General features: G+C 38.0%; 1 protein-coding gene across 5 annotated transcripts in view; it reads right to left on the bottom strand.

Annotated features, from left to right (window-relative positions):
- Positions 1-7567: 7567 nt before the first annotated feature.
- Positions 7568-22724, bottom strand: part of SYT14 (synaptotagmin 14) — an 88626-nt gene continuing 73469 nt past the window's right edge. For 3 of the 5 annotated variants that reach the window (XM_063152130.1, XM_063152132.1, XM_063152128.1), the window contains 3 exons: positions 21415-21604; positions 18299-18355; positions 7568-17167 (listed from right to left, as the gene is read on the bottom strand). In XM_063152130.1, the coding sequence (XP_063008200.1) occupies positions 16854-17167; positions 18299-18355; positions 21415-21604 (561 nt within the window). In that variant the 3' untranslated portion in view covers positions 7568-16853. The remainder of the gene's footprint in view (positions 17168-18298; positions 18356-21414; positions 21605-22724) is intronic. The other 2 variants (XM_063152131.1, XM_063152129.1) reach the window with 1 other exon arrangement.

The following is a 22724-nucleotide window of genomic DNA, read 5'->3' as shown; positions in this document are numbered from 1 at the left end:
AACAAAAAAACAAAAAAACAAAAAAAAACCAAAAAAAACCAAAAAACCCCCCCCCCAAAAAAACCCCAACCAAACAAAACCCCCCACAAAACAAAAAAAACCAAACAAAATACAAAACAAAACAAAAACAGAAAAAATAAGATATGGAGAAGCAGTTGTGTATTCCTTTATATTTTCAAGGGTTTACAGTATATTGATACTCACTCCAGTGTCCATATCCACATTCACCTACATCTGCAGCAGCAAAGACATTGTATATCCAGTCCTTCTCATGCATGCACTCTGGAGCAGAACAGTGACTTTTTTTTTTGCTGAAAGGAGAGAGATTTTTAAACTTCAGTATCAGTTCATCCATCAAACCACCAAGAAAAACGGAACAATTATCAGCTTCAGTTCAATTATTCAGTTGAATAATTTTTGTCATTGCAATGAAATTGCAGCATGAACTCTAAAATAAAATTTAGATCTCATGTTAAATCTCTCAAGTATTTTTTGGCTTCAGCTTAGCTGCTGTTCCATGATAATGAATCAAAGACTCATTTCCTTCCCATGTCTACTTCTTCTTGACACATTCCTGCTCAGCACCCCTCTCAGTTACACATGCTCTCTGCTTTTCACAAAAGCAGGAAAAGACTTTCCTCTCTCTGCTTCCAAGGGCCAGGCAGTGCCAGCCCAGCTCCCATTGAGCAGCTCCTGGAGCTCACCTCGCTCCATGAATAGTTTCTCTGAGCTCAGCCCCAGTGGAGCTGGCACAACCTGGCCTCCAGGAGAAGATCCAATCAGCCCAAAGACAAAAACAAGCTCACAGCAACGGTGCAGGGCACAGCTCTGAGAGGCACCAGCCCAGCTTGGGGACAGCCAGAAGAAGGTGCCAAGTTTCTGTTACATCCCAGGAGAAGTTTGCACAAGGTTACTGGAGGATTACAAAAACTCTAAGGGAGATTTTTTGGCAGTTCTGTGCTCGGGCAACTTATTATTATGAGCTTGGGAAATATATCCTAGCTGTCTTTAATAGGAATGCATGGCAACCTCTGAAGGATTTATCATCTTAAAAGAGAAATCACAACAGCTAAAAATCTGGATGCTGAGAAATGTACCATTCAATTACAAAGCAAATTATATGGGTCTCCTGTGTGTGGTTCTGCTCTCAAAAAGCATCAGCAGCTTCATGCTACTTTACAGACATGTTATTCCTTTACTTAGAGAAGAACACTGTAAATCAGAAATAAGAGATCCTCAAGAAAAATATTTTGGCAGTAATTCCAGATCTGAGGGGCACAAAAGGAGTTAAAAACCAGCAGAGCATAGCCAACAGTTGAGAAATAAGTTGGTAAAAGTTATTTTGGGAGCAGTGGGTCACAGTAAGTTAAACTGTGTTTGTTGTCTGAAATTATTCCAAAAGCAAAATTATTCCAAGGGAGAAGGATAAATATCCTGGAATAATCCAAACCAAAAATCAAATATAAAGGGAAGAATAATATTTCATTGGATTCCAAGTCCATGTAATCTTGAAGGAATTAACCACTTGCCTAGGTTTTGCTGTCTATTTGTTTCTAAGGACTGAGACTGGAGGGGAAAGCATTAGGGGAATGCAGGGAATCTCAGACAGGGCACTAAAATTGAGTTACTCTGTTTACATACTGTGTATGCTTTTAAACAAAGTTGATTTTACCTTCCAAAATCTAATCCCAGTAATACAGAACACATACTGTGTTTCAAAGGATGCTTGTACAAAGGAAGTACTCTCTTTAATAGAAGCCCAAAGTTAAATATATAAATTTTAATGCAGATTTTGGAAAGGAGGTTCACTATACTCTGTAGCAGGGCACTGGTTGGCCTAAGTATGATTCACCCAGTACCGCTTGAGCCATTACACACGCAGAGGTGTAAATGTTACAGCTTGTAATAATTCCAGAGTTTCTGGAGATAACTTGATATGTCAGATCCTTCTCTGTCAGTGTGCTGGGAACTACACACCTACTATGAGCTTTAAATGAAGAGTAAAGGCATACTTAAAGAAGGCACAAATAAATCATTACCTCTGCTAGTTTAGCAAGAACTTAGCTTCAACAGGTAGCATTACAAAACCACTGCTGCTCTGGGGGGCTGTCCTGATGCAAGGCAGCACAATGTATGCGGAATTTCAAGTCCCATATTGAAAAATTTAAGCACCCATATAAAGTTTGACTTGCATACTTTTTTAATCTCTGAAGTAAATACCTTCCTAGGCATTTTAAAAGCTGTTTCTTTTAAAGGGACTTCTCTGATTCAGCTGATAAGGTATCCTGCACTAAATATGGTTTAAAACAACAAAATGCAACCCCCTCTGAACACACAGTAACTTATATTTGGGCTTCAGCTGGCTGACACAATTCTTTTTACTTGGAGAGCTTCAAAGGCAAACAATTCTAGTATCTGTAAGGCATCAATTTTCCCTCATGTTTAGGCTGTCAAGGACTTTTCCAGTCATGCCCCTTTTCCCAGCCTTTATCTATATTTAGAAATAAATATCCTAAAGAACTTATGGATATGGATATACCTATCTATGGAAAATAGCAAGTCTGGAGACTGTCTGCTCACCCAGCCTAACTGAAGGGCTTAATAAATTTGTTTGGAGTTATTCTGCAAACCAGCAGATTGTTTGAGATTAAAAAGCAGGCAACAAATCCCCAACTTAGTTGGTTCTAATGTAAGTCAATTCAAGTTAGTTAAGGATTTCTTTACTTGTTTAGTGGTTATTTCCCAGTACTGATGGGAGGGTTATTCCTAAAATACATGGGCCAGCTACTCCTCCTACAGGTCAACACACTGAGATCTTCAATGATAAGAAAATGGTTCTGGTGTTTCAGAAGGTGGCATTTTTTTTTTCAATGCCCCAGCCTGATTACAGGCACCAAATTATTTCTGGAGGCAAAGCAGCATTTTCTGCTACCCCTTGCAGGAGAGAAAGAACCATGATCTCAACTGTTTGTATCATTAAAGATCCTCTAACACGTTTCATAACCGTACGTTCTTTAACCCCAAGGCTTTGGCCAAATTCCAACTCAATTACTGTCTACCTGAAAATTCTCCCGTTAAATTAGGATTGATGGATTTGTCTCCTCCCTTTAACTGGTGAGCAGCCATGGCTGTGAAGAGCTTTCTAGGCTTCATCTTCAAACTGATTTCAGGGTTAGGTTAGGAACATCAGTACACTCACGTGACCTAGGACTATACACCAAAATTAGTACTTGTTAACATTTCAAAAGGACATTATTAATTAATTAATTAATTAATTAATGTGAAAAGCACAACTGCACACTGTATCAGGAAAACAAACCAGAAAAGATCACATGCAATAAACTTGCTGAGAAATCCACTGGCAAATGGAGTTAGTGTATACAAGTGAAGGCTGAAGATCTAACTGCGGACCAACACGATGTGTTAACATTGTTTCAGATCCACTCCTGGGATAAACAACAACATTCCCGGTTTTAGTAGAAGGCAGAAATGTTTGTCATCCCGTCGTTACATGGACTATAAATTCATTGAATCACTTTACAGCTTTTGTTCTTTGATGGCAGCATTTGCTGGGGATGCTTAATTTGGTTTGTCCAGAATGACAAAAACAGTTGAAGGCATGTCTGCCTACTGAGAAAGCTTTCAGTGAAATGTTCTGCTTAATTAGAGAGGGTGGGAGATGCACTCAGAGAACAACTCCTTCAAACATTTCTGGCAATGAAAGGCTTGCCTAAGTGTGGATCACCCCATTCCATGGAAAAGCCAAGAAGGGAGCAGTGCGTCAGGTCTGTGAGAGGTGCAGGAGTTTGGGATACCAGCATCCTCGGAACTTTCACAGGTTGTCTGGAAACACCTGCTCCTGATTTACCTTCAGTAATTACTCTGTCTCAGCTTCCTGATGCTCACACTCAACCCCACCTCCTCCCAAAAGGCTCCCCAAAGGGTGTCCAAGCACCAGCAGCTGCAATCCTTCTGCTCTCGTGTCAGATGGCAAGGGCAGCCTAGGACCTTGAAGGGAGTCCTGCTGTGGGATGAGTATTCTGGGAGTGGAAAATGAGGAAAAAGGGGAAAAAAAGAGGGAATGTTGTTGGAGGCTTAGGAGAATCCCCAAAATAACATCAACTGTATTAAAAGGACAGAAGTTTAAAATATGACAATGCTATACATTTTCTAAGTGATTTTTTGAAAGGATGAATTATTATACTAGAAACAAGTAGTGATTTCTGTCCCATCAAAATTACTCTCTGGTGTTCCAAAAATATTTAAATCTGCTTCTGCCTGCACCTATGGATTTAACTTTTAACAACTTTTACAAGATTTATTTTCAAAGTAAGATGAGAAGCATTTGGTTGTATTCCACTAGGCAACAGTCAGCAGTGTAAAACGCCTCCATGCTCGGCAGAGCTTCCTCAGGTAGTGATTTCCATGTTGTATTTAGCTGAGATAAGCATGAATTGGGGGGAAGGACAGCTCAGCTCCAGCTGTGCACTCCCACCCCCCTCCCTGTGCTGGCACTCATTTAGGCTCCAATTCAGTCACACTGGGGAACTGATCTCACTGACAACTAAAGAAGTCTTTTTAGGTTTTATCCTGGTCCTTCAGTGACTCTTGCTGATAGTAAGCATAACTGAAAGCCTGCAGAACTGAGGTATTCAGCAAATGTATTTGGCATGTTTAAGCACAAGCAGAAAAGCATTCCTCTGGATATAATACCATGGGCTGCAATTTCCATATAGTAATGCTTTACAAACTACTTCATGCTATGTTTCCAAGATGTGCATCAGTTTCACTGATTAATTTACTAGTCTGACAGGTCATTGACTGCCTGGATAAATCAATGATACGGCAGACAACAGGAATTTTAGCGATGAGAATAAGAAAGGCAGTGCTGTGGGTGACAGTACTTGGTGTTTGCTGGCAAGCCCCACGTGAAGAAGCTCAGTTGAAAACCCAGATGAGGAGACACAGAAGGACTCCATCAGAGGTGTCTGCTTGGCTGCTCGGTGACAGATGGCAAAGGCTGAATGGTTAATGCCATTTCTCAGCCTACTGGCCTGGATTGTGCTCCCAAGTGCTTTATGCGGTCTCAGGAAACTGCAGCAAGCGCGTGTGATGATTTGCCACTGAGGCTTACTAAGATCTAGCTACATATTCATGACCTTTAGCCTAGCTGACTGATTTGGAGCTTTATCAAACAGCTGATTATGTGGCTTTTCCTTTTCCTGCCTTTTTTAAAAAAATATAAATATGAATGAAGTCTGCATTCTGTATCTCCCTGATTTCCTAAGAATGCCAGACATTTTCTGGTGAAGGCATTAATTAGCAAAGGGTTGTGTGACTGACGTTTTAGTCTATTGGTACTTTAGGTCTCTGCAGATGAAAATGCTGTGGTGCCATGGGAAATGTGTACTTAACTCTAACAGCAAAGGGAGTACAACTCTGGTCTCCTTTGACATGTTTAGGCTGCTCCTTTTCTGAACTGTTGAACCACTGCAACAAGAACTGATATGACAGGATATCAGTTTAGATTTGATTACTATTATCTCTTATACCCACACTCACTACATTTGTAAAGCTCAGTCAGCCTGGTATTCTGAATTTCTGTTTGCAGTTAACCTTTAAGTGCAAACAGTGGGCCACAGTGACTGGACTCTCTTCATTACAGTTCTTGAAACCAGGACTTTCTCAGACAGGAATAGAAGAAGAAGTTTTCTTATTTCAAACTAGCAAAATTAAAAGCAGAATATATTTTTTTGCATAATGCAATGAAATAATATGAAAGGCTAGGAGGGGAAATTTTATTCTGCCTCTAAAATATATATATTAGTTCAACATGATCTTACACAACTTGACAAGAGGATTTTCATTATTAATAAGATGAAATGTAAGGCTTCTAATTAAGTGGAAAACAAACCAGTGTAAACTACACTCAGAACACACAAACCAATTAGGTTTTAAATTTAATAATAAATCATTTATCTAAAACCCAGCTGACTTGTTGCATGATGTTACCTGATGAGGTTTTATTTAATTTCTGCAATTTTTCTTCCTTCTATCCTTACTATTCTTATGCCAAAACAACAGTAAGTTTGTTTTTGAATCCCTAAGCTGAAATGCTACTCAATAAAATTATCAGGTAACAAATGCCTTAGCAAGAGTATCATTCATTTGGGAGGGCTAATTTACAAGTAAAATGAAATGTCTAATATGAATAGAACATTAAATTAGAACTGCACAGTTGGACTGTAAAAACAAAAATACTAGAGAAAAAAAATTACAAATTTCATCCAGAAAACTGCTAAATAGCCCTTGCCCACAGGAACCTTCAGAACCAAGTAAGTAGTGACTTGCAAAGGATTTTAAATACTATCTAATGTGGAATTTGCCACATGAAGACAATTACTCAGAGAAAACCTTTGACAGGTAAAGTAGTATCTGCCTAAAAGTGGTGTAACTTGGCTCTACCTGTCTGAAGCAATTACTGTTTCATAACAAACTAATTACCAACTATGAGCATTACACATAATTCTGAGCATTACATTACATTACAAGTAATTCTCAGTTACTGGTATGAAGCATGGGCGACTGCAAGGTACCACACATGCAGCTGAAGCTGTTAGTGACTCTTTTTTCTGTGATCTTTGAGTAGAACATGGCCATTCATAATTGGTGACCAACTATCAATCAACAGCTTCTATTTCACTTATTCTGCCCTGTTCTCATAGCTTCACAAATCCTCATTTGAAAGTGAATATTTTTCATATTATCACCTATGAACAGATCTTATATAATCCAGAGGCAGACACTCCTGGGTTGCTATTTTTTTCTGACAGACAAGGATACCGAAGGTCTTGGGACATCTTCTAGAGAATATGGTCACAAGTGCTCCAATCAAAGTTTCTCAAACACCAAATATGTATCATCTGCATATGGAATGCCACATTATTTTTTGCCGTACAGCCTTTGGAACATGCTAGCCTTAACAGCAGTAAGTACTATTTTATCTTATTTGCAGGAGTTCTAAGATTTGCACAGATGGTGACGGTCCAGAGTCAGGATCATATGGCAAGGAAATGCATCCCTCTCTCCATTTTCATCTGATAAGAGTCACTGGGCTATGCTCCTTTCATCTGCAGAAAGGGGAAGAAGCAACAAAAGCTTTTTATACTAGGTGTTCCCACATTTAGGATAGGAAAAAATGCTTTAATTGTTCTAACAATTTTTTTTCATGCATGCTAGTAGGTATTAAAACATACATATATTCATTCACCTCCTAAAGCTGAGCTTCCATGAAAGCCCAGAAACCTTTTTCCTAATAGGTATCACAAAAATAATCAGAGGAGAATACAGATGATCTAAGTTGGGTCACAGTAAAATTATCATTGTTACTTGTGGCAAGCATTCTTTCATTTTAAATCAAGCCTCAATTATTTCATCCTACTTATTGTTTAGAAAGCAGAAGTTAAGCATAAATATGCTGGATGAGATCTTTTCTGAGAAATGCATGTGGGACAAAGAAGCAAAGAACCACAGATGACCCCAGAAGGAAACTGTATGAAGTCAATCAGAATGATCACCTGAGTGTGTCTTTATTTGCCAGTATACACATCATATTTGTTAGAACATTGTCACACTGGTAAATTTAAAGTTCTCTAAGCAGAAGATTCATGACATCAACAAGGACCGTGGGGGACAGAAAGGGAATCAGGGAAACTTAGGAAATTTGTAAACAGAGCCAAAATGTGTGTGAGGGCTAGGATGCCCTTGCCAAAAACTAAAAAATATTTTTTCTTTAATGCAGACAGCGGTTCCAAAGGTTGACCAAATGTTACTATCATCTGAACAGTGAAGTCTGGTTTTGTTTACAAGGTAATGAAATCCAAAGGAAAGTGACAACAAAAGGTTTTAAAAGTGATTTTTCCTTTTTTTTTTCAAATACTTTCCAGCAATTAAATTCACATGCAAAAAGCTGATTTCACGTACAGAAAATACTTTGAAATATCCAAAGTCCTCAAACTGACAAAAATACATTTCACAGAGATAGAGTAAACAAAATACAAATCCACAGCTGCAAAGTTTCAGATATGCAAAATGACTATTTTAATGTTGTGACAGATCCAAGGTTGGAAAATATACTATAGCATGTTTCAATCAAACTAACATGGGACTGAAGTTACCTGTGCTGTACAGGTAAATACAACTAAAACCAGCTGGTGGCATTCTGGCTCTCCCCAGAAAAGGAATGGATGTGTATGCTGAAAGTCCAGGGTTTTTTTTACAGAAAGAGAACTGACAACATTAAACTGATCTTGCACACTGGAAACCCTCAAGATTAATATACAGTAGCACAAAAATGATAAAAGTAGTTTTTTTGCTAGGTAATAAGAAAGAAACCAAACCAACAAGTATCTGACAACACTCAACTGGAGATACTGTAGATACAATGTGACACTTAATTATAAATCCCTCTGGGGACTGAGAGTCTGACACACCATGTGCAGATCGGCACACTCATCACCAGAGCTCCTGCTCTCACCTGATGTGGGCTGAAATGCCATGAAACGTATGTCTTCATCTGGATTGTAATGACAGCTTCAAACAAAGTTCTCAGGCTTTAATAAGCTGCACAAACAGCTGCAAACAGTCATTTGCTCTAATTATGTTACTGTCAAAATGTAAAAAAAAAAAAAAAAAAAAAAAAAAAGGCAATTTTTAATTACGGCTTATTCAATTTTAAAAAGGAACAAAAAAGAAAAGCAGTTCAAGGAATACTGAAAATCTGTATGAATTCAGTCACAGGTATTAATTAAGGGCATCAAGGTTCTGTACAGAAATGAAATATGAAAACAAAAACAAATTCAAGAAAGGAAATAAGCACTGACACTTCACCTCTAAAACTTTTAGCAAAAATGCCTTTTTTTGTGTGTGTGCATATAATTAGGAGTATGGTTGATAACACAACTGCAATGTACCCATTTTCTACAATCTTTGACTGCTATATAAAAATAATTCTATGACTTCTGAGACAAACAGGACTTGCAAATATAACTTATTCCCGTTAAAACTGTGCTTGGTGTCTTAGATGTTTAAGGCTATACATGCATTGAAATTTAAGGAATTTCAGGTTGAAACAGTAGTCGAAAACTGTGTTATATTACAGAAATTGTACAATGAAGGGACACAGGTAGGAAGGGTACATATGATGCAGCATCAGTCTGTTCCTGTGAGACCAGCATACACCAGGTAATTATTGTACAACACCAGGACTTCAGACACAGGAAAGCCAAATCTGTTTTTAAAGCAGCACATTTCAGATATAGGTAGAACATGGTAAACCAAGCTAATCTGACAGCATTGACTGATATTTTTGTTTGTGATAGGATTTTGATTAAAATGCACCAAGAAACACAACCCAAACACTTTGCTACTGATACAACAATGCACATCCAGTCAGAAAAGAGGTATTTGGAATTCTCAGCTGGGAGTCACATTTACAGAAGCCTATTTTATATCTGTTAACAGAGATCCATCATATCATTTTTGTCTTTAAGTAATTGCAAGTCCAAACATTATTTGTCCAAATAATTAGAAACAGGCTTGGTTCTTTGGTTAACACCATGTGACTTACATCAGACACAGGAACCAATTAACAATAAACAGCCATATGAGGAAGTTTTTTGGATGGGGGGCGGGGTGGGGGAGAGGAAGGAAAGGGGAAAACTTCAAATTCAAAGAAATGCATTGTGTTAAACTGAACTGCCCTTCGAAACCTCCTGGACTAGGAATAATCAGTTTAAGACATCTCTTGGGTTGCAGTGACATTGCTTACACACCATAACTTCAGTTTCTCTACAGATTAAGTTTCATACAAAAGAAGGAAGGCACCGAGTGCATCGGTGACGTACAGGCAGTATAAAAGTATGCAAGAAAATGCTACATACTGTATATTTCATACCTTTTAGAAATGTGGTGAATGTGTGCTATCTCTATGCAATATAATGCTTTACAAATCCAACTCCTTATATCCCAATGAAAGAATGAATTAAAATGTGGAACACATTTTAATAATCTTGCTGGTAACAGCACAATTCAATATTTGTATTCACTAAGATCAGTTATTAGCTTATAGCCACCAGAAAAACAAGTTCAAAATCACTGAAGATCAAGGGAACTATAATCTAAAACTATATTTTGGGACAGAGCCAGCAGCCTTTACTCATGGCAGATGTTCCACTAAGAATGGAGAGGAGGCTCAGTTTTACCACTGTTATTCATGTTAATAGTGCCTTTCTCTGAGACATCCCCAGGATTAGATGGAAGTGCTTACAGGGAAAGGTCCTACACAGCATGAAAGACATCTGGTTAAACCAGGACCTGAGAAAAAGGCAGAAGGTTCAGGCCCTTAGTCATTATATTAGCACTTTTGATTGCGTTAACAGTGATATAGCTTGCTCATAGAGCATTTAATTTCACATTGTTAAATCATCTTATATAAAAATAGGTAAGAAAGCTCTGTAAGAAAGTATATATACTATATAAGGAGAAATCTCTCCTTAAAAAAAGCAAATAAAGGGAAAAATTGAATAAAAGGTTTCACTAATTACACTTTGTCATGAAAATCACATTAAAAACATTTATCATAAACGAAACAGTACTGAGCACTAATGAACCTTGTGGTTTACTGGAAAGGACAGCAAACTAGCTGTATAGTAAAAAAAGGTCATTGCTCTATGTCCTTTTTTGTAAATATTCCTAATACATTCAACTGCTTAGAAATTTTCTTAAAATGTCATAACAAGCCATTTGCAAAATTGACCATCAAAATCAGTTCAAAGCCCTGCTCCTTGCTTGTACTATGGCCTAGACATTACATCTCAAAGCTATGAGAATGCTTCTAGTTAATTCTACAAAAGCATTCAAATTCACACTCTGGAAATGAAAAGTTAAAAAGCAATCCACTTTAGACCCTCAGCATGCAGTCAGTGTCCACGGGGTTTGCAAAACACAGAAAAAAAATTAAATTGATACAATGGGCAAGACTCTTGTTCTCAGATACAAGAGAGAAAAGGATGACATAAATTACATCCCTGAATGTCCATGAGGTATTCCTTCAGTGGTATGGTATTACTGCTTCTGCTCTCCTGAGTAGGGCCTTTATGCCAGCTCGACCAGCAGATGCCTCCAAGGAAAAGAATGAATCCTTCTTGCTATAAGACAGCTTTGTCTGGGCAGAGCTGTCTCCTGATGTTCATTCCTACAGGAGCAGAACCAGCCACTTGCCTAACTCCTGGCCCATTTTCAGCACAAGGACCATGTATCTATATCCATCCAGCATAAGCCTGATCCAGCAAAACCTGATCCAGCATGTACCAGGCCCATCCATTACTTCAGTCACACCACAGAGGAACTCAGCTTGCCAGCACTAATAATTGTGCCATATTTAGGTAGACATAATATAAGCAGATACTCGTGCATAAGATTTCTGCATAGTCTGCAGAAAGGAAGAAACCCTGCTTGAATTTAAGGAGGGGCAGTGATAAGTTCTTAAGGCTAAACTAATCCATGTCACTGTAGGACAGTTGGCACTTGCCCTACACACCCAAGGCAAATAAAAAACCATCTACCCTCTGTAAAACACACTGGTTTAGAAGCCACACAATGTCCACAGAGACCAGCACTGCTCTGAATGCATGAACTCCACAACTCACACATCACAGTTCGTCTGAGCAGGGCCCTCCAAGGGCCACAGGGTCCAAGAGAGGAATATGAGTCACTGCTGCTGCTGCTGTAAGGAGCCATCTCTTATTTTAATGCTCTTGCTCCCAGATGACATCTCTTCAATGGGTGTTGGTGATTCACGGACAAGGAAATGCTCCTGCGACTCTTCCCTCAAGAACTACCATCAGAACAAAGTGGTCTGAAATCCAGCTGTGATGTGCTACAAAATCTAGCAGTTGAGTTAAAGACCAAAAAACCAGAACATTCTTGATGGCTCCTTCTAACAATAAACATTGCTGAATATTCCAGTTAAAGTGATCAAGATGTTTAGGGACTGCTTTAACATTTTTAATAATAAGTTAAAAAAAAATTCAAAAGCTGAGGAAAAGAAGAAACAAAAATAAGAGATAATGATTAAATAACAAGTTTGTGTACTGGATGATTGTTTTTTTGCCTCCATTCATAACTGAAACCATATTTGACTGTGTTGCAGGTGCCAGGCTGTATCACCCCTCTAACCCACCAATCCTATTGCTCCTCACACCTTCAGGGTGAGATCTGCTCCTCTCACTAACATTAATGGCAGGCAGGCATGCACAGCAGTGGGAAAATGAAAAGGATGTTTACCTGTTACTGAAAATTCAGCTTCAGAAGGAAGTCAGTCTGCCTTACAACCAAGTGACAAGCCAGAATTTTAAAGACTACTATAAACAGGACAGGTGTTTTTCCTCCAGAAAAGTGTCATAAACAGAGAGCTCAACACAACTCTGAGTTCAGTGAAAGGGCATTCTGTTGTTAGTTTCAAGCTAGAACAGCTCAGGCCAGAAGGCCTGCACTCAAACCTCATTCCCTGACCTAAATCCACACTTTTTGTTAGGATTGGGATGTGTAAGAGTGATCTGTACTCAATTCCTACATGAAAATGTCTCCCTCAAAGAAGTTTTCTTCTTCTGGTTTGCTATATTAAAACTGATGGTTTGCATGTTAGAAATCTTTGGGAGTTGGAGAGGTGACGCAAGTTTTGCACCAGTACCTTAAAGTTCAGTATCCCTTACCTCTAAGGTCCAGTGACTGCCACAGGCAGTTTTTCAGAGACATGGGGAGTTTGCAGGAGTGAGCCATTGGGGAGAAAAGAGAATACATCAGGAACACTGTAAACACGAATTTTAGACAACAAAAGAATTGCTCCAAATGTGTGAAAATGGGAAGGTACTGATGCTGACACTGCTTTTGCCATCAAAAGTCTTTGAAAATTTAACAGGTAAAAGAATTTCCAATAGTAAATGCCATAAAATCTTGATTTCAGCTCAAGTATTTTCTAAGTTGATAACAATGTTTAGCTCCCACAAAAGCACAAATGTTCATTCCAAGGGCTCCCCAAATTTCCAAATCTAATTTTTAATGAATTTAGTGGGCTTCCATTTCATTTAGAAATTGTCATATTTCTCCTATAGTAGAGCTTACACCTTTCCTTGCTTCTGCCTTTGCAGTCAGACCTCACCGTGCAGCTACAGCGTGGATATCTCACATCCTGAGCCTGAGGCAGCAGCACAGGGACCAAGGTTTGCACCTTCCCAGTGCTCCCCTGGTTCCCTGTGCCCCTGGCTGAGCAGGAGCAGCAGGATGGCTCTGCTGCCCTCCTGCTCCACAGGATGGGAGGCAGCGATGTCCTGCAGGCGCTGCACAACCTCTCCTCCTTCGGTGCACTGATTCCCTGCTTGCCTGTCCTGCCCTTCACAGCCTTGCCCTTAACAGAAAGGAACTGAGCAACTTTTTGACATTTATAACACTTTAGGACGACTTGTATGAAATATTCTAAGCACTAAACCAAACAGATCATATACAGAAAGGATGCAATACTTCCAAGAAGAGAATCTGTACGAACGTCACTGTTCTACAATTATTTAAGGCTACACTGACAGGAAACAGATTCAATTCAAGATCTGCAATTTCTACATGGTTTGCTGGCACACAGAAAAGTAATTAATTTGATACATTTTTTTCAAGTACTTACTGTACTTTTGAACAAAGGCAAACAACAAAAAGCTATGAAAAAAACACAGCCAACTCTGGGGAAAATATAAGTGCCTCTAATTTGTTAGTGATACTTTGTTCTTCATCAATTCTGTTCCATGTTTAAGACCTAATCGAATGCACAAAACCACACTGTGTGTGCAAGCCCTTATGTAGGGTTTAAAAAAACCCACAATAGATGAAGGCAGATTTCAAATACAAAGGTGTAGGTTTGCATAAGCAATGAAAAACAAAATTACAAACAAATCAAATAATAAGAATAGGTTCTATAAAGAAAAAAACATGAGAGCTATTGGTACTACAATTAACTCACAAAAATCCCAAGGTTGAATCCAATTATTGGTTTTGCACAGCAAATCAATGTTCTACTGTGTCAAAATTAAACATTCATTTCCATTCTTTAAACATTCAGTTTCTAGCCTCTTATAAATCCAAGTAAACCATCCTTCTCTGAAGCACAAACTGGTCCTGAATACTTTAGGAAAGTCCTAGAGAGAGATTCCTCTTCCCAAAGGAGCCCAACACAGAGTACCATAAATCTCTGTTGTGTCTAAATTAAGATTTCAGTGCCTTGGAAATCTAAATGGTGAAATGCAAAGCTGAAGCAATGCAACCTACAAACAGAAACCCACATCATGACACAGTTTCATTTAGTTTGGTTCTGTAAGAGGTTATTTGCTGCACCTTCCAAACTGACTTCTTCATTTGTTCAGTGATGATGTTAAGTATGTTCTCCACTGGAATTACCTGATCCAGTTCTTGCTGTTCAATATTGTACATTATTTTAAATAACAAAAGCTGTACAAAGAGACAACCATCAAGAGACAATTTTCAGTTTTAGGAAAGAGCATCTAAATATCCACAAACAGAATAGATAAAACCACCTCCACATCCCATGAAAAACTGCTTGACAACAGCTTCTACGTCATTGCTTCTATTATATGGAAAGCTGAAAAGATTGTGAAAATCTGAGCATTTTTCTTATGCATATTAAATTAATGCTGATTTTGTATTAAATTCTACAATCAACATTACATTTCTCAAACTGGACTAACAAAAGTGACTGAGAGAGACAACCTGCATTGTATAACTGCAAGACCATTCCTGTTTAAAGAAAGTTGTTGCATTATTTGTATTTAGTAAATAAAGCTTCTGTAAATGAAGCAGCAGTGCAACATCAGGAGGAAAAAACCCAAAACACAAAGGTCTGTAATAATGTTTAAGTCTTTAAATCAATAAAAACTGAAAGCCTGGCTCTGCAAATAAATCAGTCTAATGACACCAAATAAACCAAGACATGGAATTACAAAATCCTTTATAAAGGACTTAATGAAATTGTTAAATAGTGTGAGAATTTGAGAACCATGTGAAATATCTTTATTACAGCATACTCACCATCCCCAGTCCCACTGTACTTGACTGTCTGTATACCCCAAAGCCAGGACTGTTCAAAGGTATTATGAAGGAATTCAAGAGGAACACATCGGTCCTAATGAGAACACTTGAGACTAACACTAATTGTCTCAACAAAATCCAACACTTTTCTACCCACCAAGTGCTACAACAGTCAGTGAGGTCTCATATTAGTAAGACATTATCATCATTTATAATAAAAAAGAAATTGCTTGTTTTCTTTACAGGAACAATTCAACAAAACTTGTAATTACAAGCAGAAAGAATGTTTAAATTGGGAAGCTTTTTTTAAAACACATCTACTCAGTAACTTATAATTTTAGTAATATGAATTGGATTCAGCAGTCAATAAATTGGTGTGAGTCCAGCTAAAGGCTTTGGGACAAATAGGAACCTCAGAAGCACTGATATTTCCCCAATTTTGGTGGATGCCAGGAGTGTTTATCTGGTGATACTGCAGCTTCTCAACTGCATCATTAGCAAGCTGTGTTTCCCAACCTGAATACAAGCAAAGCAAACTTCTATTTTGTGTGTGAACATTCTTTCCGTTGCTGGAAAATCCCTAGAAAAATAACTTACTGATGTTCTCTTCTTCAAGAAGAAAGGTAAAAACCCCTGGTCTGCTCTCTACTTCCAACAAACAGCATATGGTAATGCCTAAAACAGCTCACAAGAGACCCGAATGGATACCTGTCTCAAGCAAAGCCACAGTATTTTGCATTCATCCAGAGTAGTTCAACTGCTGTTACTTCCTTCACAGTCTTCAACCTAACTTCCAACTGCTGACATTTTAAAGAAACCTGTATCAATTTGTTTAATGAAAATATATTTTAGTAAAGTCGTGCTCTATGAGCTTCCTACATTGGAATACATGAGTAGAGGAAGTGCTTTCAACAGAAAGTTACACAGTTTTACAGTACAACCTGTCTAAGGAGTTTTGGAAGGGACCAAACGAATGGTCTGGTCTCTTTGGATTAGGCAGAAATACAGGCAAGCGGGAAAACCCAATTTTTGCCATATATAGAGCTTGTTCCTGTCACAGACTGAAGAAACATTAGTTTGATGTCAAAGTTCACCTGATGCCCAAATGCCAGTATTTTTCAAAACAACTGCATATCAAAAAATGAAAACTTACTTTACCAAGCTCCTGGAAAGAAACTCAGTGCAAAACAACAGTATATTTCTATTTGCTGTATTATTAAGTGTTCTTTCACCAGTGGTTTTTCTTTTTTTTTGCTTTTGCTTTACAGACCATTAACTTTTTCTGAAAGTGCAAACTATTGACCTTTAATCTGAATGCAGGCAGGTCAGAAGCTACAGTATTAAAGCAATACAAAAGGTACACAAGGAGGAGCTTACATTAATTTGGAGAACCTCGCACAAAATGTTTCTGAATTGAAGACCACAAAACAAACCCAAACAAATACAGCATCAGGTGGATGGGAAAGGGACCACTATCGTATCTGTGTACAGCAAGGATCCTCTGACACCAAGGAAGTTCATGACACCAAGTGAAGATTCTGTATTAAATCCCACCATTTTGCAGGTTGTGCATCCTTTCCGATGGAATGTTGACTGCAATTTCCATTTTTTACTCCCCCAACGAATCTGCTGATTGCGACCAGGGATGATCGTCTTCCCGGGAGAACAAGCTCCCTTAGAACCACGGCTGCACCTTCTACCATCCATTAGGATTCCAGTAGAGTATGCCATCTACAGACTTGCTGTCCTTTAGACTCCTTCATTTCAGTCCAGTGGTTGAGTTCGTCTTCTCCTGAGCTGTTGAGACCTAAGGAAATCCAGCCTATCATCTCTTTCCGCTTCATGCTGCGCTTGTTGTAGACGGAGAGAATGAGCGTCACGTCCGAGAGCTGGAACAGCGCCACCTGGAAAACGAACGTCTCCTTGTACACCGGGTTCGGCTGCCCTCGGCGGATGGAAGTCTTGCACTTGGACATCTCCTGCCCCATCGAGTTCAGCAGTGTTAACTTAACATATGTATCTACAAAAGAAGTCACACGGTGGAACGTCAGATAGCTTGGAGCCAGAGATTTGGAGAAGGAGGTGATTACAGAGAATGAGGATATGGTGTATACCAGGATGGCCGAACGCATGGAGACATGACAAGTAAACAAAATATTACAAACACACTAACAAATGAACTAGCTCCAGCACTATGGACATGGGTTAAGTTAAAGGTATACCTCATAATCCTCTTCCCATTGACCCCTCCCACCCTGTTTAGTCTAAAAAAACTTAAATTGCATTAACACTTAGCAAGCTCCAACTAGCCACAACACTGTAAGCATACCACTGAAATTTCAAAGAATATGGATAAACAAAGTGGAATAAAGCCAATTAATGAAGAGGAAAACAAAATTATGTCAAAATGCAGCAATGATATCAAACCAGCCAGGATAAAAAGCTTAAGAATAATCTCTGCATGGATGTGGTTCTCATTTTGGGCTTTTCAGTTTTATTTATCTTGAAAACCAAAATGTAGCAAAGTGCATTCAAAGATGGAAGTTTACACAATTAAAAAACCCCTATTTTTTCCTAGATTCATGAAGGAATACATTTACTGTGTGTTTTAAGAAAAGCAAGATTTTGCATAATTCAAGATGATTGTTCAAAACGTAGATTGTATGGTGCTTTTAAGCATACATTTTAAGAAGCTGATGCAAGTAATGCAGTAAGTGCACATTATGTGTTAGCATTTGGGTATAAACCCTTATTTTTAAATATCTATTTTCATTGGACCAAAAGCACCAAATCATGCTCCTGCAGAAGGATGCACATTTCATGAAGTTAACTAATGATAGGAAATACAAAATTGTATAAAACAATCTCATATTTAGTTTTTATTCCTATCTTTTCATATTAATGGATAATATCAATTAAAGGTTGGAGTTTATCCTAAAAAAACGATATTGAGTATTTTTACTTTGCAAGTACACTGAAACCCCAACATCCATAATCAGAGATAAATGCAACTTTTGCATTAAAGAGTGCCACAAAAAATAAACATATACTTTTATCAACTGGCATGGTAGGCAGCTGTGGATATTTTACTGCTGGCAGGTTTCTTTTGCATGAAAAAGACAACATCCAATTAGTTTCTACAGGAACTCACCTCGGATTATATAAACCTGTCCACCTATCAAGTGTTTTAGACAACAGAACAGTCCGTCTGACAATGGGGTGGAAAGCAGTAAAAGAAATAATGACCAGATGTCAATAGTTGGGTGAGAGAGGATCTTGGAAGTTTAGGAGGAAACACTACTCACTGGAGTGGAAGAACATGAAAGCTTAGCAGCACAGATCAGAAAAAGGACTGAACAAAAGGATTGTTAGGTAAAATTTAATGAAACGGAAATTTTGTGCAGTTTTTGTGTAATCTTTAACAAAAATTACATTGCTTACATAATGGGTTATCTTAGGACTAATAGACACTGGATTCTAAGCCACACTTACCATAGCAAGAATTGTGCAAATTATTAAATTACAGCAGATTGGGTAAAGATCACTATATCTTTATCAAACCTTATGCTTTTTCATGCAAACTCCAGCATATTTAGAAAAACTGCACATTAATGTAATTAAACTTCATATATTAAGCAATAAAATGAAAAATAATTGAACTGAAAATCAAGCTGGTTTTGCCTTTAGCTTTTCTAATTACAGATATTTGATTGTAATACTTCAGCTCTTGAGTAGTGATGAACTGGGGCACAAGAATGACTCTGATATTATCATGAAAAGAGCTAAGGGTCACTTATATCTAAAATTCAGCAATGGGTCTCTGCTTAGGATTTAAAGACCTTGCTTATTAAAATCCACATATTTATGGATTTAATGTGTGTGTGCATGCATATACACACATACATTTAATATGCAACATATTTTCAACTGAACCTCAAGGAAAACTGAGAAGCCTCTTTTTCTCAGGCAAAATATCAACTGTCGCACAGAGAAACAAAGAAGACACATCCACCGTTACTGCCTGCAGGACTGCTAAATGAGTTACTATGTAATATAACTATGCAGTAGAGGAGCATGTACTAATAAGAAGTAAAAATTTAGTATTCAGTTCATATTTTCTGCAGAGGCACTTCACAAAAATTCCCAAGTTCCCAAGCCCTAGACTACAGAAATATGGGAAAGAGTAATTGCTTCCATTTCTATAACAGTTCCTCAATGCATGAATGAAAACTGAACTGTGCATATACTTTCCAGCACTTCTCAGGATTCTGGAGCACTGATAGTCCAAACAACAATTGTGAACAGGACATTTCTTCATCATCATCATCATTAGCAGCAGCAGCAGCAGCAGCAGCATCATCATCCCTACAGGCCTTAGTTTTCATTTTGTGGAAATGCTGGCACAGATTGAGGCTGGCAGACGTCCATGATGTATGGGATTAGGATATGGCAGTGGCACGGATCTGTGTCAGGAGTTTAAAAGGTTCCACCACTGCTGGAAGCAGGGGAGGGGGATGGCACAAAACAGCCCAAAGGGGAAATCTGGATTCCAAAATATTCTGTGCATGGTTTTACCAGACCCAGAAAGTTCATTAGTTTCCAGCTTTCTAGAAACAACAGAACTAGGAACCCACATTTGCCCTAACAGAACTGGACCACTGTTATTATCAAATCCTCCCCCTATCCTTCACAGGGACAAAAGGTAGCATGGAAGCTCTTCCCTCTGAAAAGGTTAGACAGACCATGATTTTACAGGGCTACGTGCCATGTTCTCTGCTCCTTTCTTGCAATCTGAAACAAATTTTTGACCTCAGTGACACTCACAACTGTTAGCTACATAGCATGAGCCCATTGAACACATTTTGGGAATTAACATACTAGGGAATAACATCTCTGTTTTCAAAACAAGTACTAAACCTCTCCTACCTTGCATATTCTAAATATTAAATAAAAACTGGCCATCTCTGAGATTCCAGAAAGAAAAGCATCTGGTTTTGCTTTAAGGGAACAGGAGATCTCTTCTCTCCCTTTAATTTCTTCTCATACTCCAGTGTCCTCTTTGGCTTTCCCCATCTGTTTCTACACTTTGTCTCCAAACAGGTGACTCTGGGGCAGCTGCCCAATTATATAGAAGTATTAGATTCATCTATTGCCTTCCTTCTCTGGCTGTGCTAGCAAAGTCTGGCTCCATCAGTGTGAAAAGTATAGAGAAAGCAGAGCAGAGTAAGGTGAGCCAACTATGAATAGAACAAACATGGGTCAAGAAAATGAGGAAGAGGAGAGAGCATCAGTATCAACTCTGGCTTACTTCCTAAACTCTGAAGACAAAGTGAGATGTGCAAACCACTTACAAAATGTTGGCAGCCTAATACATAATCCAGTAGCAGATAATCTGTTAGTGCCATACTGATCTGGGGCTTAAAGCCAGAAAGAGTAGCTAAAACCTGAGCCTCCTGACAAAATCAAAAGGAACAGGTAGGTATTTCTTATTAACATTTACACAAATCAGACCCACCATCTTAAAAAACAATAAAAATAAAAAAAAAAAAGAAAAGAAAAAGAAGAAAAAAAGATAAGCTTGTTATTGAACTTTCTCAAGCTATATCAAAGAGCTAGAGACAGTAAGTAATAACATTCTCTCCCTGTGACATTCCATCTGGCTCCACTTAAGAAGTATATAAAGTTCACAGATATTTCAGACATATATTTTTGAACAAATGCTTGAAGACACAATTCAAGTCCTTTCTGATGGTGAACATTCCTCCTGTACAGTAAATATGCCAAAGGCCTCAAGTGGTTGCTCCTTGCTTTACTGACATTCCCAAATTACATATATTACCACAGATATACAGGCACATAGGCAATTAAAGACTGCAGCATCAACCCCTCCAGGAACAGCAATAACTGTTCAGAATGTTTATATTAATATTAACTGGCATGTACTTTCTCTTTAAACACTGACTTTTTTATTCTTGGCCTGTGATGTGAGGCATTAGTAATTTAGCAATTAATCATTATGATAAAGGTAATTTATTAGTCAGTCATCATGAAAAATTAAAACAGGCTTGTCAACTTACAATTAATATTTTGAATTTTAGATTTTTTGCTATTTCCCAACTGACTAGAAATATAAAACATGAAACAGATTAGTTGATGATTGCTCTATTTCATTTTGATTGGGTAAGACTAAGTGATAAGATTGAAGTCCTTGCTACTGAGAGCCCCACCAGTACAGAAGCATTAGGATGAAAAAAGATTTTCACTCACTGGGTGGTCTGTTCGCTGCCAAGTTTTTGAAGTGGCTGCCTTTTATCACTTCTGCTGATAATCTTCCAGTTGTAGCATTATAGAGGAGGCCAATGAGGATTTCTGGAGCTGAGCCATGTACCAGAGACTGACAAGAGGAGGTACTTTCACTGCAGGACATTTCTGACATGCTCATTTGAGAGTCACAACCCTATAAAAGAGATTAAAAGTTCTGTGTGTCTTATGGAACGATGTTACTGGGAAGTCAATTTTTAGAATAATGCATAGAAAATTCTGAAAGCAACTTAGTCACAATAACAAGTTCCATTCAACCACCCAATATGAAATGTACATTCTTAATATATGCTTAATTTGCACATGTTAGAGGTAACAATAAAATGGTATGAAATTAAAACAATTATTAGGTGCTTTATGATTAAGGAGAAATAACAGCAGAAGATGAAGAACAGCCTTTATGATCCCTATTTATTTCAATTTCTAAGGTAAGACCTGTAACATAATTTGTCAGCATCCTGGAAAACATTAAACCTTGGATGTTTTACTTTCCAAAAAATGAAGAACACCAGTGGAACCTTGAAGATAATAAAACACAGAAAATTCTTATTCATCCTTTATAAAGATTATTCTCTAGCCTGAGAATTTATGAGTAGCAAAGTAACAGAACACATGCAATTAGAAAAGTGCACTCTGTCTAGCATAAATTAGCTTACAAGGAATTCAACTGGATCCAGGGACACAGAACTGCAATACTCTCATTGTCATGGGCGGGAAAGGAAGAATGCCATCCAAAGCTCAGGAAGCAATGCTTTCATTTCCACCCTGAAAGCTTCCAAAAAATTTAGATCTTTCATGCATTCTCACTATATCACATCTTTAATGGGAGTTTCTATTACTAATTTTTATCATTTTAACTCCTCATTATTGGCATAAAACAAAGGGAAAAATACACTTTCTTTATGCTGCCATAGTAATCACACCATAGTTGTTCCTATTCTAATTTGCACTAGCACATAAGAGTGGTACCACAGAAAACAAAAACTGGATGGCAAGTAGCCAATGGAATGACAATGTACTTGGTAACTGAGGAGAGACTTTTTAATTATCAGCACATCCCTTTATGATTCTCTCAGAAAAAGTGTAAATTGGGTCCACAGATTTTTCAAATATGGCTTGACTCATTTGGGAACCTGGCATCACTCTTCCAAGGAGTCATGATGATTTTGTGAAGCTGATTCTTCCAGATTCCAAATGTCTCTATCATTTCCAACAACAGCTGACATGGGCATAAGATCAGACCTAAAACCTAAATA

The sequence above is a fragment of the Melospiza melodia genome, chromosome 3 (assembly GCF_035770615.1).
Source record: "Melospiza melodia melodia isolate bMelMel2 chromosome 3, bMelMel2.pri, whole genome shotgun sequence".
In the NCBI taxonomy this organism is placed as follows: Eukaryota; Metazoa; Chordata; class Aves; order Passeriformes; family Passerellidae; genus Melospiza; species Melospiza melodia.
Note: the sequence above shows the minus strand (reverse complement) of the source record. Positions and strands in the feature narration are given on the sequence as shown.